At 42.0% G+C, this 18653-nt stretch overlaps 1 protein-coding gene across 1 annotated transcript in view; it reads left to right on the top strand.

Annotated features, from left to right (window-relative positions):
• The window catches only part of gramd2b (GRAM domain containing 2B), a 42819-nt gene that overhangs the window by 11090 nt on the left and 13076 nt on the right, over positions 1-18653 (top strand). The window contains exons 2-4 of the mRNA XM_007899353.2: positions 5810-5938; positions 15317-15398; positions 18202-18271. Coding sequence (XP_007897544.1) covers positions 5810-5938; positions 15317-15398; positions 18202-18271 — 281 coding nt within the window. The remainder of the gene's footprint in view (positions 1-5809; positions 5939-15316; positions 15399-18201; positions 18272-18653) is intronic.

Here is an 18653-nt window from a genome sequence, read left to right as displayed (position 1 = left end):
TTTCACAATACTGCTTCTAATACATAGTCTGAGAACAGGAAAGAGTGGTTTGTAATTGAAGCAATGGTTTAGGGGTATTGCATATGACTCAGCTCAGATCTCCTGCCAAAACTCTTATCTCTGTGACCTTACTGCTCCGACACTTCCTCATCTCAGCAGACAGGAGCTGGCTTCATGTCCCTTACTCAATCCACCCCTCCATCAGTGGGCAAGCTTTCAGCCATTCTGACCCTGTTCTCTGAAATTCTATCTCACAATCCCTGCCCCTTCAAAACTCAACTTAAGATCCATCTCCCTAGGGTTTTCATCCACCATTCTCATTGCCCCACCCCCTAGCTTCACTTCATAAGAGTCTCTGTGTAAACATCTGTTGGCAGCTCAAAGAAGGTGAGATTTGAAATAGTATAAACCATGTGGAAGCTTCCTTCCTCTAAATGGTATTATTAGGTTTCAAACTAAAATGGGTAATTTAATAAAAATTATTTGCAAGTGTTTATTTTACATGCTTTAAGGTCTGCAGTAAGAAGTACTTTACTGCATTCTGTCATACACCAGTTGTTTTGCTGTTTTGATCCTCTCAATATTGCCATTGAGTGTGTAGATGGTTTCTGAAGCTTGTCATTTTTCTGTGTATCTAAAATGTTTACAGAAATGTATAGCAACGCTCTAGTATGGAAACACATATTTTACTTAAACTCATCCACAACTGAAGGTAATAACAATAATAATAATAATAATATAAGGTAGAACTAAACTGGGGAATTTTCTTCTCTGAATTAATGGCATCATTACTTTTTTGTGTGTGTGTGTGTCTTTGGGGAGGAGGAGGAAGGTGGTCTTTCTTGAGCTGGTCACAAAAAGTAATGGGAATCCTATGAGAGGGATTTCCATTACTATTAAAGCTAATAGTAGCGCTTTCCCCCTGCACTGATTCATGGCTGAGATTGTATTTCAGTAGATGCTTGAGATTTGATGGCTTGTCCTTAAAGTTTGTTATTTGGATGGAGATGAATATAGTTTTGCTTTTTGACAAAGATGCGCTGAATTTTTTTTAAGTTTGTGTTCCTCTGTCCTCTGTATGAATATTGTAGATACAAATAATCCTTGCATTTTAATATCCAGTAAAACTCTCGTGTAGTCTTGATCCATCAACACATGCGCAGAAGAACTTTGTTTCCTGCGATTCCATTGCTTGCTGGTAAGTGTGCATGCAGCAACCGGTCAAGACGCATTGGATGGCAGAATTGTAGCCTTGACCCATCACCGCATGTGCACCCGAACTTAATCTATACTTTGTTACTGTTGACGATTTTGCACGTTTGGGTACCCAGTAATAAGATCTGCCCCAGGCCCATCTGTTCATTTATCTACTTCCTGCTTGAGAGAACTCGCGTGACCAGAACGGTGTGAGGTTTTCCCTTCCTCTCTGGCGTGAACCAGGATGTGTCAGATGCTATCAAATTACAAGCCTGCTTTGTGATGCTACAGTGTTGCAGGAAGTGAGCAGACATTCAAACTTCCACCGAAACGGTTTAAAAGACCTTGAAACAGGAGCAACTTCACTTGACATGGGGAGGTGGGAACTTTTCTTTATATTGTGTTGCAGTGTATGGAGTCGGCCGCTGTGAATTTAGCAATTTAAGTGAAGCATGACTTTAAAGTAGCTGTCTGGAAAGTGAGGTATTTGTTGTTCAAACCAGAAGGGCTCGCTCTCTCTCTCTCGCTCTCTTTCTTTCTCTTTCTGAACTTGGGTGTTAACCTGCACAAAAGACTTTCAATGAAGAGCTTAATTTGTTTGAAGTGATGAGATTTAAAGTGATATTCTGCATCTCAGAGTGGTTTTAACTTCATGATTGGTTCAGAAGAATGTTTTTGACTGAAGGTGCTGTGTGTCTGCGTGTGTGTGTGTGTCTGTGCGTGTCTGTGTCGGTTTTAGTTTTAGTCCAATTCTAATTTATCGCAGAGAGCATTGTTCAAGTCAGTGAAGTTGCTAGGCGGGAAAATAGCACTGTTAATGGGACCCCACCCCTGGGCATAATGCACATCTGCAGGGAATTCCATGTACAAAAGTTCCTTCAAATTGCCATTCTTCAAACTGCAGTATTATAATTGAAACTTTTATAAAGTGGTTCTGTTTATTTCTGTTTGTAGGCGGGGTGGGGAGAGTAGGGAGGTAGAGCTGATTGCTAAGAGGAAAATGACTATTTTAGGCTAATCATGACTATTGATAGAAATATTTAACTCTGTGCATGCTTGGGGTGAGATGCTTTCTGCATATTATGTGAGTGTTTGCAGCATTTCCCGATTTAGCTATTTGAAAGATTTATGGTTAGTGTTGCACCATTTTTTTCCCCCACAGCAAATGTGTGCAATTTCAGTAAAAATCTTCTGAGCTACACAAATGCAAAATGCTTTGTTTTGGAATATTTGAGGCATTTTTTGGAAGAATATTGCTGTACTTTCTTTTTGCAGTGTGAGCTCATTCTGCCTCTGCTCGGAAGTTGTGTCTTCAGAATGATATAATGAGCCAAATCATGCAACCAGCACTTTTTGAGGACTTATGGATATCTAACTAAAGCTGATATCCCGTGACTCAAACTGGCGGGCAGTTTTCATCACTCGGCTGGCTCACTAAAATCTTTTGGGCTCAGTAGTGGATAGAGCTCTCAGCACAGATATATGGGCTCAACTGTAGGACCTGACACTGGAGGAAGTAGTTGTCTTTTTTTAAAAGTTGCTAAATTCACAAAATACCCACAGTCACCCCACATTACAGGGTGATAAGGCGCTATGTCAAATGCAAGGATTATTATTATTATATTCTGTGATTCGCTTTGAGATGTCTCAACAACGTGATGAGATGTTGTATGAAGTACAAAGATTATTATTGCAGATTAAATTCCATTTCCTTAAGAGGTTTTTGGATGGAACTCGAAAAGCCAATGGTTTCCCCACTACTGCTCGTTGACTTACTTCAACCTGTATCACCAGGTTTGAAGATAGATGTAAAGATTTAATAATCTTTGTATTTCTAACCAGTCAAAGATTGCCTTGTTATTTTTGTTGGACTTTAAGTTTCTGCCCCTGATTAATCTCTCTTTACCTGGCTAGTAAATAAATTTTGTTAAGAATAGCTTCAAGTAGGAGACGGACTATGCAAAGAAGATTAGGATAGCTTCAAGAAAAAATGTTACTTTGTGCACCTGTTAAGCTGCTATCTTGCCTCATGATATTGTCTACCATTCAGATGATAAATGGCCTATTGAAAGCATTTATCCTGGTGATGCTTTTATTAACATTACTTGACAGTGCATACGGCAATTGGCTTGCATGCCAATATCTTGATGTAAGGGGCAATTTCTTGACTGCCTGAATTATTCTGGGGTCTTACCTTCCTTTCATTGATTTAAAAAAATGGTGCTCTTCTCTATATCTTTAATCTGATTCCCCATTACAAAAACATAGCAAAACATCACATTTTTAATACAGAAGTCACTGGGAACACTCAGCAGGTCAGGCAGCGTCTATGGAGAAAGGAAAGCGAGTTAACATTTCGGGTCCCAGACCCCCCTTCCTTACTCCACATGCCTCTGTTTACCTAGCAGTAAGTAGGAAGCCGGTTGTTAGTCGATTGGTGGATTGTTTTTCCGGGGCAATAATTCCTTAAAAATAAATAATAATTATAAATTGGTCACTCAATCCACAACTGTTTGTGGGACACTGATGTGAGCAATTGGCTGCCATGTTTGACCCACAAAATATGCAGTCAATTCACTTAACAGTATATTCTGTGAAGCGCTTCGAGACGTCTCAAAGATGTGATAAGGCGCTATATCAAAATGTGAGTATTATTATTGAATTGCATAGAAATCAGTAAAAGTTTCGGATTTAGAGTGGTGAAGAGAATTGGTGGTGTCTCTGTGTGGGTGTTTCTCCCCATAAGGTTAAAATGTACCAACTAACTAAATGAATTATGAATGTTACAATACTCATGCCTGCATTGGGAATGAACTTGATATTTCATAACTTGATTTCTTCCTGTTAGAATTTTTGTTGACCATGGTAGCTCTGTTCTGAAACTAGGTGTACTATTAATAATCCTTGCATTTGATATAGTGCCTCTCATGTTGGAGGATATATTTAGTTGCCAAACTTTTTTTGGTCAGCAAAACAGTATCCAAACCAGCGTTCCACACGTACATCCCACTTACACATGAAAATTTGGATGGAATGTACACTCCCTCTCTGTGGAGGAACAGAACCTCTTTAGAGATTATTAAGCACGTTGGCAAGAGCCAAGGCTTATGGACTCCAGTCTGTGCGTTAGGGTTCGGCTGGAGTTTAAACAATTAAAATAACATAGTTTGCCATTGAGAGCATTGTCTGAAAAGCTTTCCATTGCCTGTCTCGGTAGAGTCACCCTACTACCTGTTGGGGCTTTGGCTTGCAGGGTTAACATGTGCAGAGTGAGAGGAATGAGTGCACCCAGTGGCTGGTCTGTCCCTCCAAGTCTTGCAGCTAACCAAGCTAGTTGGTCTGTCATCAGCAGTGTCCTGGAGTACTGCAATCCTGCTTAGTTCAGGGACCAGACTACTAAAATGGCCACAAAGAATTAACTTGATTCTCACATTCCATTGCCAAGCATGTCACCCTGCAGCCAGATAATCCCCAAGGAAGACAGTTTAGTTACTGGAAGGAATCTCTGTTAGCCCGACTGATTCCTTGTTGAATACTACAAATTTAAAAGGCAAATGTTTTGTTTGTGTTGGTTTCTATACCCTTAATCTAATTAAGAATAAAGGTACTGACCAATATTCCTTTGCTGTTTCTTGCTGACTGAATTTGGGATCTGAGATGGAACAACAACAAAATTACATTTGTGTAGCGCCTTTCACGTCGGGAGGACGTCCCAAGGCTCTGGACAGACAGAGTTACGGACCCGAGCTGGGGGTCGGGGTTCGGAAGGGTGGAGGGCAGGGAGATCGAAAGCACGGTGGAAGAGGAGGGTTTTTAAGGCGAGAACCAGGATCTTGAACTGTACCCTCTGCGTGATGGGAAGCCAGTGAAGTTGGGCGAGGATGGGGGAAAGATTAATATGTAAGAACCAACTGCTTCCTGGTTTCTGTTCAGCCAGAAAAATCCACTCCTCAACAAATTTGAAGATATATTCCTTGGGCTCAAGATTCCACCCAGTCTTAACCTATAAAACCATTTCATTTTAAAATTTAAGATTGCACAGAATTGCAGAATCGTGATTTGGAAGCCATTTTTTCGCAGTTCTTAAGAACCAGCTTTCAAATATTAACACTAAATTGAAGAATGTTCCTCAGTTCTTGATTATTTTAAAGACTAAATAAAATTATGAGGATTTTCAAGTCTCTGATCTTGTTCAATTATGCCTTGTGTAGTAGTTTTCTTCCTAAATTTAGTGATGAGAAGATGCATTTCTATTTGGCTTTTCTCTTGCTGTAAACAAAGTGAAAGCATTGGCAAAAAACACCTATTTGTCAAGGCAAAAACCACTGGAGCTGTTTGTCAACTAATTCTATAGCCTGGTGTAAAAAGTGTTCATATAATAACCTAGGATTACCGAGTCTTGGCTTGTTTAAGCAGCAACAAGTTGTCAAAACTGGCAACTCTCATTTATAATTGCTCAACACTGTAATTTACTTGTGCCAGTCAGAACTGGGTTTGCGGCTTTATCAAATATGTGATTGTTCCAAGGCGCTACCCCATGTGAAGGGCGCTAGATGAATGCAAGTTGTTGCTGTTGTTCAGTATCCTGACTGCACGTTTAATATGTTCCCAGTTCAGAGCCTGAGACTGCAATCGTGGAAGAGAAACCGAAGAAGACTGGGAAACAGCTCAACCAACAGTTGCAATCTCTCAATCTGGATGCAGAAATCTTCGAAACCAAAAAGAAAACTACCTTAACCAGGTAAGAAAGGTTAAGAAACCTGACATTTTAGCAACTCTGCCTTCCAATGGTGTCATGCCAAAATGCAGAAGGTGCCCAGGTTTGATCTTGGTTCAGTGCTGAGGTTAACTTATCTCAGCCAGGGCAGCATTGAGGGACTCTAACAGTTTTATTTTGGTCAACTGGGTGTCCTGTCATCATGCTTAACAGTATCTAAACTAGAAAAGGTCCTCCAGAAAGGTCTGTGTGTCTTGGGAGGTATGCACACTCTCTCCCTCGAGGAATGTATGGTGTTTACTTAATTCCAGAGAGGATTAGGTGCAGGTTGGTGAAATTTGATGTGCTGTTGAAGTTAATCAGCCAAAATTGCAAAGCTTGCCATTATGAACTATATCCAGCAAGCTGCTTATCCAGGGAGGACCCTACTAGTTAGAGTTTTGGCTTGCAGGTTAACAGGAACTGAGTGGGAAGAATACCTGCCCCCAGTGGCCGCAATTGACTTCCAAACTCTTGGAATCAGGAGATTTGGGGATGGGGGAAGCTAGTATTTCCACTCCCAATTGCTATGGTATGGATAAGTGGGAAGGCGGAGGCCAGGCTTGATTACTTATTTTTCTCTCTTTTTCCCTCCTTTCTCCGCCTCCCCCACCCACTTCACAATCCAATATCCTGCTGATACGAGAGCTAGGCTTAACCTTTGCCTAATACTCTCTGTATTAGGGTGGGTGGCATGTGTCAGACACTGTCTAACCGAGGTAATGACTCATCATGCAGAGCAGGTATTTGTAGAGCCCTGTGTTTATTTCACAAATATGAAAACATGAAATGAAAAACAGTGTAAAAAAGGAAATAAAATAAAAATATTACAAACCTAGCACAGGAAGACGGGTCAATTGGCCAATCAAAGGCGATGACGCCCTAATGAGAAGCTTGCGGGCCTGGAAATGGGTGGGTGTCACTTGAGGAGTTGGGTTAGGGACAAGAGGGTTCCTTTGGGTGCCATCAGGTTGGGGCTATTTGGAACCTCCTCAAGGCTTTCAATGGAAGGAAGCCAGGACCTGTTCGAAGCAGAAGGAAAATAATTTGGAAGCAAGAAAAAAAAGATTTCTCCCAAAGGGAATTTAACAAAGGGATTTTCTGTATGGTCATTTGAGGCATTTTATTAATGTAAATAAAACATCTGTAGTGATAAAATGAAATAACACAATTCCTGGAAAATAAAATGAAAAATCATTTTAAAAATAAATTTCACGGGGAAATTTGCAAGCGGTATTAAAGTATATAGATGACTTGAGTGGAAAGGGGGTAAAATCTGGGAGAGCGTTTTATTATATTCAGCATTGCAAAGTGTTTGTTTTATAGTGCAAATTGGAATATTGTGGCTTCCTAAAACTCTTATTGGAAAGTTCTGTGGACAGATTGACAAGTAGTCTATTTCTGCTTCAAACTGTTGTGTGACTTCAAGTGCTGGCCTAAACATAATTACAACTTGGTGCTGGTAGGCTGTGGGGATGGACTTTACGTTGGAGGCAATCAGATCTAGATAGATGTCTGATTTCATATCATTCTGCTATTTTTGATCCTAGACCATTGCAACTCCACTTTGAACGTGTGCTGTTGTCACTTAGTCTTAAAGCTGATCTGCTAGTGCCAGGACACTCCCTTGGCCATAATCCAGTCATGCTACAATGTTGAGTTTGAAAAGGATAATGTCAAGTTTGTAGGTTAGCAAAAGATTAGTGAATAGGAAATCCTGCAGGTACCAGGATATGCTTGAGGTCATCCTTCTGAAACTCTGCCCATCTCCGTTTCTACATCCGTGAAGCTGGATTATGGCCAAGGGAGTGTCCTGGCACTAGCAGATCAGCTTTAAGATCGCTTTGTTTTTGAAATTGGACACATTTGAACTCAGGGTCCCATGACTTATTTATGCTTGTGGTGAGCACATTTGCATGTGCTGGTGTACTCTGACCTCTGGTTTTTGGCTGTTTTGGAGACTGTATCAAGTTTCTAAGTGTTTTTATGTAGCTTACACTGTACATGCCAGTATTTGTTTGGATAATTGTAGTTTGCATGGATGTGGTATTTCTCTCCACTTTTTTAAGCCTTCAATTTGTTGAGAGATGGCAGCAGTGTGAAATGTGGTCACTGGTCGACATCTTCTCCGCAAGTAACAATAGTTTGCTATTGTTTTGTGCTGTCAGCAGTCCAATAAAGCTGAAGCAAATGTTAGTTTGTGGCATGCAAGTTACTTGTCCTGAAAGGGTTATAGTTTCTTTTTTTGTGGGTGATTCATACATACACACACACAGTAATCTGACACCACTCACTGCCAGTTTAACAAGGAACCAACACCACCGTCCGGGGGAAGTGAGCACAACAGGTGCCACATTGAGGATCAAGCTGGTAAAAATACAAAGGGACTGCCGAGGACTGTACAACCCTGAAACCAAATGCCTGCACACATTCTGTCCTTGTGATTACATCGCATGCCAGATTTACCCCCTTAGTACTATATTGGCTTAGCTGGTCCCATCATTACTGAGCAGGGTAGTGCCAAGAGCAGCAGTGGCCTGGGAATGGGTGGGAGAAAAATGGGTGTTTTTTTGTGCGCACAATGGTGCTCTGTTGCCAGTGGTTAGTTTAGGGAAAAAAAACTACTCTGCTGATTATGAACTGGACAGGTGTCACCACCGAATCCTCTTACAACCTTACTGTTTGGAAGAGAATGAGTCACTGTATGCAGCAACTGAGCTGTTTTGGTTAGGATTATTTTATAATTAAAATAATTATCCTTGCATTTGATACAGTGCGTTAACACGTTGTTGAGACGTCACAAATTGCTTCACAGAATATACTGTAAAGTGAATTGACTGTGTATTTTGTGATGTAACGCAGCAGTCATTTGCGCACAGCCGTGTCCCACAAACAATTGTGGATTGAGTGAACTATTATTTATTTATTTGAAGGGATTATTGCCCTCAGAAAGCCATCTGATAATCGACTAACAACCGCGTTTCTACTTATTACAAGGTAAACAGAGACATGTGGAGTGAGGAAACCTGCCTAAGCTTTCGCCCTAACCAGGAATCGAACCTGGTTCCTTTCGTTGGAGAAGCGACTGCTCTAACCAATTCGCTATAGGACTCCACACATATTGTATGTCACAACATGTTGTGAGATCTGCTGGCTGTGTTTGTGGCAGTGGACAAAGGGCTTTCCATGTGCTCTGAAGTGGAACTTTATATTGATGCTCCACGATCATGTTGAACGCTATAGGTTCATTAAGGTGTGTAGCATTGAGAAATATAGAAGTCCTGTCGCTCGGTGGTTAGAGCACTCGCCTCGCAAGCAAGAGACCTGGGTTTGATCCCTGGCAGGGTGAAATGTTGGGCAAGTTTCCTTACTCCACATGCCCCTGATTACCTAGCAGCAAGTAGGAACCCGGTTGCTAGTCGATTGGTGAATTGCTTTCCGGGAGTAATAACTCCTTCAAGAAACAAAAAAATTAGTCACTTCAATCCATGACTGTTTCTGGGATACTGCTGAGCGCAATTGGCTGCCGTGTTTGGCCCACAATATATACAGTCGGGGTTCTGTTCGACCCTGAGCTGTCCTTTCTCCCTCATATCCGCGCCACAACTGGCACCGCCTTCCATCACCTCCGGAATATCGCCAGACTACGGCACTACCTCACCCCTCACGCTGCTGAAACCTGGTCCACACCTTTATCACCTCAAGGCTGGACTATGGGAACTCTCTCCTCGCCGGCCTTCCCACCACCTCCCTCCACAAGCTGCAGGTCATTCAGAACTCTGCAGTTCGTGTACTGTCCCGCACCAGGCTTCGGGACCACATCACTCCCACCCTCGCTTGCCTCCACTGGCTCCCCATCCCCCAGAGGATCGATTTCAAGATCCTCACCATCACCTACAAGGCCATTCACGGCCTTGCTCCCTCCTACCTCTCCGACCTACTATCCCCCTACCTACCTGCTCGTATCCTCTGTTCCTCTGGCTCCGGTCTGCTCCCCCCGCCCCAACCGCCCTACTATCGGTGGCCGGGCCTTCAGCCTCTCAGCCCCGAGGCTCTGGAACTCTATCCCCCAGTGCCTTCGCCGCCTCCTCCCTTTCCTCCTTCAAGGCCGGTCTCAAGACCTTTCTCTTTGACCGTGCCTTCAGCTCCCCTCTCGACTCTCTACCCCCTCCTCACTCCCTCCCTTCCCTCCCCTCACCCTGACCATTTCCCCCCTGCTCGGGTCCTGACCCAACTGTACAGCGCCTTGGGACGTCCTCCCGACGTGAAAGGCGCTCTATAAATCGAATCTTGTTGTTGTTGTATACAGTCAATTCACTATAGAGTATATTCTGTGAAGTGCTTTGAGACATCTCGAAGACATGATAAGGCATGATAAGACATGATAAGATGCAAGAACCCGTTTAGCTTGAACCCATTTAGCAATATCCTGTGTATGTTGGCAAATATATTTAAAGTCCCGGGCTCTTCCCTATATAGGAACATGTTAAACTTACCGTATATGTTGACATTGACATGAATTTTGGCAAGTTTTCAAGTCCTTCAAACATCGTTGAACATTGTTTTTTACTGTTGACAGACATGTTTTAACCCTTGCCTCCCCGCGCTGTGTCAGGGTCACCAACGTGTATTTATCGATCAAAATGAAGCGTTGAAACGCACCACTTGAGCTTTGCGGCATGTGGCACATGCGAAGGAACACAAGGGAGGATTCCTCTGGGAACTGTGGTACAGCTGCTCAGTGCGTGCCCTGACTACAACTACCAGCATACACCTCAACTGACAGTGATTGACAGGACTTAAAATCTTGTTCTGCAATCTGCTCGATCACTGCGATGTCGACATAAAAGCGTAGGACTGTAATTACAGTTAATCCATTGCTAAATTTTTAGTCTTTGTCTTGAGCTATCTTGAGATTATTGTGAAATCAAACCCATGCTAATAAAGTTACTTTCTACAGCCAAAGTCAATAGGACTTTATAGCTATTTTACAACTTATGTTTCAAGCCTGTGATACTCCCAGCTCTTAATGTCTATGTTTGTGTTCGGCACTTGGTAGTAGAGCTCCACTTGTGCTCAGGTGCACATGCTCAGAGATGTACTATGTCCACAGTGAGCAAGATTCAAAGAGGGCAAGTGTAAAGTTTTCGCTCTCTGTACTACTTGCTTCCAGATTTGTGAGTGAGTCTATGCGACTAATTTGCTCTTAGGTTCTTTTCTCCAACTCTTTTAACATGTGTTTTAATCTGTTTTTCCTTTCAATTATGTGAAGCTACAGAGAAACACATTTCCTGGTCTTGTGGTCCACATTCATCTGGTCTGACTCACTCCATGTTATAGCAATATTGAAGGGATGAGGCCAGGCTCAGCCTTATTTGGAGTCTTTCTATCATTGGGCGCCTTTTGAATGGACCAATTTGGATCTAAACTGCAATTTTTTTTAAAAGAAAGGGATTTTTTAAATTAAAAAAAANCCTTATTCAAATTCTCTAACGTGTGGGAACTTCACTCCAGAAGTAGATTGTGTTTGAGTGGAGTTCGTGTAGGTCAGTGTGACATGGGTCCATTTAACAAAAGTAATCTCCATTTGTGCTAGTCAATACATTTCGCAAACCTGTTGTTACCTAAAGGACAAATTGCCAGTTAAAGTGTTTTGCTTAATTTAATAATAATAATAATCCTTGCATTTGATATATCGCTTCTCACGTCTTCTAGACATCTCAAAGCGCTTCACAGAATAGACCGTAAAGTGAATTGACTGTATATTTGTGGGTGAAATGTGGCAGCCAATTGCGCATAGCAGTGTCTCACAAACAGTCGTGGATTGAAGTGACCAATTTATTATTTTTTTTTTGAGGGATTATTATTAGGCATGTGGAGTAAGGAAACTTGCCCAAGGTTTCCCCCTGCCGGGAATCGAACTGAGGTCTCTCACTTGCAAAGCAAGTGCTCTAACCACTGAGCTACAGGACTCCACAATTTGTATTTGGGTATAAATGGAAGAAAACTGGGTAGAGCTTGAAAAGCAGGTTGTTAGATCTTGTGCAGTGTGACGTACTTTGCTATAATAAATAATTTGGGAAAACCTCTTTGACTATTTTTCTCATGCTTAATCCTTATGCTATGCAATCTGATTTGCTTCTAAAGCTATATTTAAGAAGTGGAATCTTGTAGCTTAGTGGTTAGAACGCACACCTCAAAAGTGGCAAGGGTTTGATTGCTGGGCAAGGCGAAACATTAGGCATGTTTCCTTGCTCCACATGAGTCTATTTAGCAGTAAGTAGGAACCTGGTTGTTAGTCGATTGAAGGATCGCTTTTCTAGGGGTAATAATCCCTTTTTTGAAAAAAGAAAAATGTATTTAAAAAAANTTATAATTTGATCACTCACTCCACAACTGGACACGGCTGTGTGCAATTGGCTGCCGTGTTTCGCCCACAAAATATCCAGTCAATTCACTTTAGAGTATATTCTGTGAAGGGCATTGAGATGTCTCAAAGACGTGATAAGCAAGGATTATTATTACTATAAGGCATGATACAAACACAGCAATTGAGGTACTGCATTGTACTACAACAACAATAACAAGATTGCATTTGTATAACGCCTTTCACGTTGGAAGGACGTCCCAAGGCGCTGGACAGTTGGGTCGGGACCCGAGCAGGGGGGAAATGGTCAGGGTGAGGGGAGGGAAGGGAGGGAGCGAGGAGGGGGTAGAGAGTCGAGAGGGGAGGTGAAGGCACGGTTGAAGAGAAAGGTCTTGAGACCGGCCTTGAAGGAGGAAAGGGAGGAAGCAAGGCGAAGGCACTGGGGGATGGAGTTCCAGAGCCTAGGGGCTGAGAGGCTGAAAGCCCGGCCACCGGTGGTAGGGCGGTTAGGGCGGGGGATGTGGACCAGAGGAACGGAGGGTACGGGCAGGTAAGTAGGAGGATAGTAGGTCGGAGAGGTAGGAGGGAGCAAAGCCGTGAATGCCTTGTAGGTGAGGATGAGGATCTTGAATTTGATCCTCTGGGGGATGAGGAGCCAGTGGAGGTGAGCGAGGGTGGGAGCGATGTGGTCGCGAAGCCTGGTGCGGGAGAGTACACGAGCTGCAGAGTTCTGAATGACCTGCAGCTTGTGGACGGAGGTGCCGGGAAGGCCGACGAGGAGAGAGTTCCCGTAGTCCAGCCTTGAGGTGATAAAGGCGTGGACCAGTGTTTCAGCAGCGTGAGGGGTGAGGTAGTGCCGTAGTCTGGCGATGTTCCGGAGGTGGTGGAAGGCGATGCCAATTGTGGCGCGGATGTGGGGAAGAAAGGACAGCTCAGGGTTGAACAGAACACCGAGGTTCTTGATTCCTGATAGGAATCGAACCAGGCAAGGACAGGTCCTCGAAGATTGAGTAGAGAGGAGAGGCGGTGTATGAGGATGGAGTGGTCGACAGTGTCGAAGGCACCAGAGAGGTTGAGGAGGACAAGGAGGCAGAGGGAGCCCTAAGCTTCCAATGACTTGATGGCATAGAGCCATAGGAGAAATGCAGAGTGCAAGATCAGAATCTCGCACTAGAGGAGGCATTGCCATCTGGTGCTATGGACTCTTGTACCTGGGAGCTTTATTTACAGTGTTAAGCTCGCAACTGCCATTTGTTTGCCTCTCCTGCAGGGATGGGATACAAGCCAAACTAATTATTTTCCCCGCCGCAGTTGAATAAGTGCAGCATAGTTCTACTGTTACCATTAGCAGAAATCAGCAGGTAGTTTAGCCCCTTACAAGCTTGTTGGTAAACAATGTTTTATTTGATTTATTATCTCTGCCTATCTTAGCTTGCTCCTGTCAGCTCTTTTTTCTAAGGCAGCAAAGCTTTGGGTGAACTGAATACGAAAGGCATGTTCCATGTAGAACCATAGAAATATATAGTACTGAAGAAAGCCATTTGGCTTTGCTGGCTCTGTTAAGAGCAATCCTTTTAATTCTTCCCTTTTCCCCATACCTCTGTAGTTTATAAATGTATATTGCTTCTTACAATCTTAACATCTGGGCTCCTACTCCCAGTTCGGATGCTCAGCCAGCACTGTTCAGCACTTTGAGACACCCTCCTGACAAGAAAGGCTTGATATAAATGTAAATTGTATTTGTACGTCTTTTAAAATCAATACTTGATTGGTGGTGGGGGGGTGGGGAGAGAAGAGGAACTTAAACATTTAAGTTAATCATTATTAACCTGAGGTAGTGATGTTGCTGGTGTTGTTTTCTCCCACAAAATACATAGTCAATTAACTTTACCATATATTCTGTGAAATGCTTTGAGATATCTCAACGATATGACAAGGTGCTATATCAAATGCAAGTGTTATTGTTATTATTGGTATTATTATATTGATCTAATTTACAATTCTGAACTAAATCCAAATCGCACACCCTCTGGTAATTCGGATTGATTTACAGTATATTCTGAGAAACACTTTGAGATGTCTCAAACACGTGATAAGTTACTATATACGGAGTCCTGTAGCTCAGTGGTTAGAGCACTCGCCATGCAAGCGAGACACCTGGGTTCAATTCCAGGCAGGGCGAAACCTTGGGCAAGTTTCCTTACTCCACACGCCTAATAATGATCCCTCCAAAAAACAAAACAATAATAAATTGGTCATTTTCAATCCACGATTGTTTGTGGGACACTGCTGTGCGCAATTGGCTGCTGTGTTTCGCCCACAAATGTACGGTCAATTCACTTTACAGCATATTCCGTGAAGTGCTTTGCGTCGTCGAGAAGACGTGAAAAGCGCTATATCAAATGCAAGGATTATTATTATTATATCAAATACAAGGATTATTATCTTATCAATAGGCAGGAACTCTGCTCTGACTTTTCTGCTTCCGCCTTGTGATGTCCTCCCAACATGAAAGACACTATACAAATGTAATTTTTGTTTGTTTACTTACGGAGTTGATGGGAATTCTAATAGGATTCCTTATTAAAGAATTCTGGTAGTAAAATGCAAAATGTAGCCACACGCCTCCATTGATTGTGAAATACCTGGCCATTTCATAGATGATTGACAGCACAATGTTTATTCCAGCAATGAAAAGTACATAGTTGCATCAGAGGCATTGTGTTGTCAGGAAATGAAACAAATTGGGAAATCTGCATATCTATCGGGATGATGTCGAGACTTTCACAACCTATTTAGACTAGAAACCCTGCCCATTGCATATATGATTTCATTATGTTTTGCATTCCTGAAACTTTGCATACCATGCTGTTGAATAGAGCAGTGTATATACAAATGGTATTCAACAAGGAAGTCCTGTGCACTTTAAATTAGTAGAGGTTGAGCAAACGTGCTAATGAGTGGCTTGGATATAATATGAAACTCTCCATTTTTAGATCCAAGACTTATGATGCTGTGTACCCAACAAGTTCTACAGTGTACGAGCCAAAACTTGAACGCAAAAAGTCATTATCTAATGTGAGTATTTTAAAACTTTTTATGATCTCTTAAATAACTCTCAACTCTTCCCCTAATCTCTGCTCTCTCAGATCATGTATACCCTAATGTGGTGGGCCTACACACTGGCCTCTGAGAGTGCTACTCGCAGTCTGACTGGCTGAGTGATTACTGTTCCTTCCCATATCAGAAAGACTAAGATTAGAAATTCCCAGAGTGTGGAGGCTGAGCACAATATCCTCATGCAATAAAAGTATTTATTTTCCTAAGTTAGTTTTTCTGAACGTGTGTTAAGATTTCATGCGGTGCCTGTTCTTGGCTTCATTCTCGAGCCCATCTGTAAGAAACTTGTGCTAGGTAATAATATCAGTGAATTATTAAAGGGTTTTTACACTTTACGAATGGCTGGGGAAAAAAATGATTCTGTTGAATTCAGATGTCAAAACCATGCTTTCTGGTGCTAAATATCTAATTACCAAAGTAATAAAGCACTATAAAGAATATTTTTAGGGGACATGGGAAAGCATTGGCTATTCAAAACAAAACTGGAGTACTTTTCTCCTCAAATTCTGTCTGAAAAAAANTGGACTGCTTGTCTTTAATTAAAAACACAAGTGTGAACTTGCACATATCCAGTTCTCTGGAGTGGTGGGGTCAGCCTAAGTGTAAATGTGACAAACTCCACAGGTTGGTAAGGTATTGTACTGCTGGAATACTATAAAATGCAATATAACTCAGCACAGATCAGTAAAGGAATCTGGGATTTTCTGCACTGTTTATCTCTGTAAAATATTGAATCTTTTAATCCATGCAATAAATGTGGAGTCCTGTAGCTCAGTGGTTAGAGCATTCGCCTCGCAAGCGAGAGACCTGGGTTTGATTCCCGGCAGGGTAAAATGTTGAGCAAGTTTCATTACTCCACATGCCTCTGTTTACCTAGCAGTAAGAAGGAACCCGGTTGTTAGTTGATTGGCGGATCGCTTTTCCGGGGGCAATAATTCCTTCAAAAAAATAATAATAATAAATTGGTCACTTCATTCCACGACTGTTTATGGGACACTGCTGTGCGCAATTGGCTTCCAGGTTTCGCCCACAAAATATTCAGTCAATTCACTTTTCAGTATATTCAGTGAAGCGCTTTGAGACGTCTCGAAGGCATGATAAAGCGCTATATCAAATGTAAGGATTATTATCATCATGTATCTAACAACAACTTGTATTTATATAGCATTCCAGCACTTAAAGTAAATCCCATTCAATTACTGGCTTTAATTTCTACGGATATTAGTTCAGAAGACGTGATAAGGCGCTATATCAAATGCAAAGATTATTATAATTGGAATCATGTGAATGTTGCTTAAACTGGCACTGCTATGAAATATGACTCAATACACACACCTCAAAGAAGTACCATTAAATCTTCACATAAATGTTTGGTACATAAATGTGAACCTTTATCAAGCTTTCTTTTAAAAATAAACTTAGATTTGATGGCACATTTATCTCAAACCTTTAATTTGGGAGGAGATGGAGGTTAAGAACTTGTAACGTAATTTTCATGTAAAACAAAATTTTCAAAATGCTCTGAAAATACAACAATGTGAGTGTATATTGACAAACTCAGCAGAGTCTGCCAGTTTGGTATATGGCTCTGACTTTTAACACCTTGGCCTATCCATCAGACTCGCTGAACCTGTGCCTAACCTACGTATCGGGTTCAATCTCCAATTGTTCTTCCTATCCCACATCCAGGCCTTGAATAAGACCACTTCTCCGCCACATCACCCATCTCCAACCATACTTAACATCTAACACAGCTGAAACACCTGCCTTTTTAAAATGCCCACCTTGTTTATCTCCATAGCTCTGTCGCCAGTATTCTTGCCAGTGCCAAACTCTGCTCCCCCCTCACCTTTGTCCATGCCAGGCTCCACTTACTCCCTATTACAGAACGGATCAATTTCAAGTACATTTGGCTTCAGCATCTCTGGGTTCCATTCCCACTATGCTCTGCTGGTTAAGATGGATGTCCAATGAGAACAGGACCAATGTCTGTTTATGCAAATAGTGTTTGGTTAACACAAGACTGAGATCTGCTTTTAACATGCAAATCGAAGACTTTTGTTGCACCTGCACCAATGTCAACTTGGCTAAGGACAGACTGAAGATGTATGTCAGCACCTTTGAGAGAACTGGGAAAGGTGGGATTTCCATCTTCTCTCTTTGGTCAATTAGTGGTGGGTGTGGGGGACACTTCTAAGATAGATGGTAACATTACTGGTGTTTTACAACTGGAAAATTGTTTTCAGCAAAGACATCCCACATTTAGCACACATGTGTGCACACCTGATTTCGACCCGAATTTGTCACTTTCCCAGATGTTGCAGCTTAGTGGTTAGAGCACTCGCCTCGCAAGCGAGAGACCTGCAAGCGATCCACGACAGCGCAAAATGTTGGGCAAGTTCCCTTACACCACGTGCCTCTGTTTACCTAGCACTAAGTAGGAACCTGGTTGTTAGTCGATTGGCGGGTCACTTTTCCGGGGGTAATAATTCCTTCAAAAATTATTAATAATAAATTGATCTCTTCAATCCACAACAGTTTGTGGGATATTGCTGTGCACAATTGGCTGCTGTGTTTCACCCACAAAATATAGAATCAGTATATTCTGTGAAGCGCTTTGAGATGTCTCGAAGAAGTGATAAGGCTCTATATCAAATACACGGATTATTATTATTATTATGTAACCCTTTTAATCCAGGGAGATTTTAAACATGATTGGGAGAAGGAAGATGTCTCATTTACTATTTTCTTTCCCTTACAGCTATCAAAGACAAATGCAACGTATCACAAACTTTTTAAGAATGTTCCAAAGGAGGAAGTACTAAAACAAAGTGAGTAGTAAAAACCTTGTAGCATACGATTGATCCATACAGATTTTGTAACTAAAGATGTTGTTGCCCTTTCTATGTGTGGGGGGTGAAGATGGGTAGTGGGGAGTGGAACAGGCAACTGATTTCAACCTGCCCCACGATGGAATCCTGTAACTCTGGTTTTGTAAATAGTTACAATTTTTGCATATAGATCCAAACCACAGAGCAGCAAAACATTGGATTCCTTTCTGCCACTTGCTAACATTCTCCTCTGCATTCCTGATCTGAGCTGGGGCTAATGCTGATCAAAGACCAGGCATCTCTGGGAACATCCAAAGAGTAGACTTGCTGATTACATAGGAAATGGTCACCCGCACAGCTTCGGTCGCATACCCTGGACACA

This window comes from Callorhinchus milii, unplaced genomic scaffold, assembly GCF_018977255.1.
Source record: "Callorhinchus milii isolate IMCB2004 unplaced genomic scaffold, IMCB_Cmil_1.0 Scaffold1, whole genome shotgun sequence".
NCBI classification, from domain to species: Eukaryota; Metazoa; Chordata; class Chondrichthyes; order Chimaeriformes; family Callorhinchidae; genus Callorhinchus; species Callorhinchus milii.
This window is presented reverse-complemented; position numbering and strand designations above follow the sequence as displayed.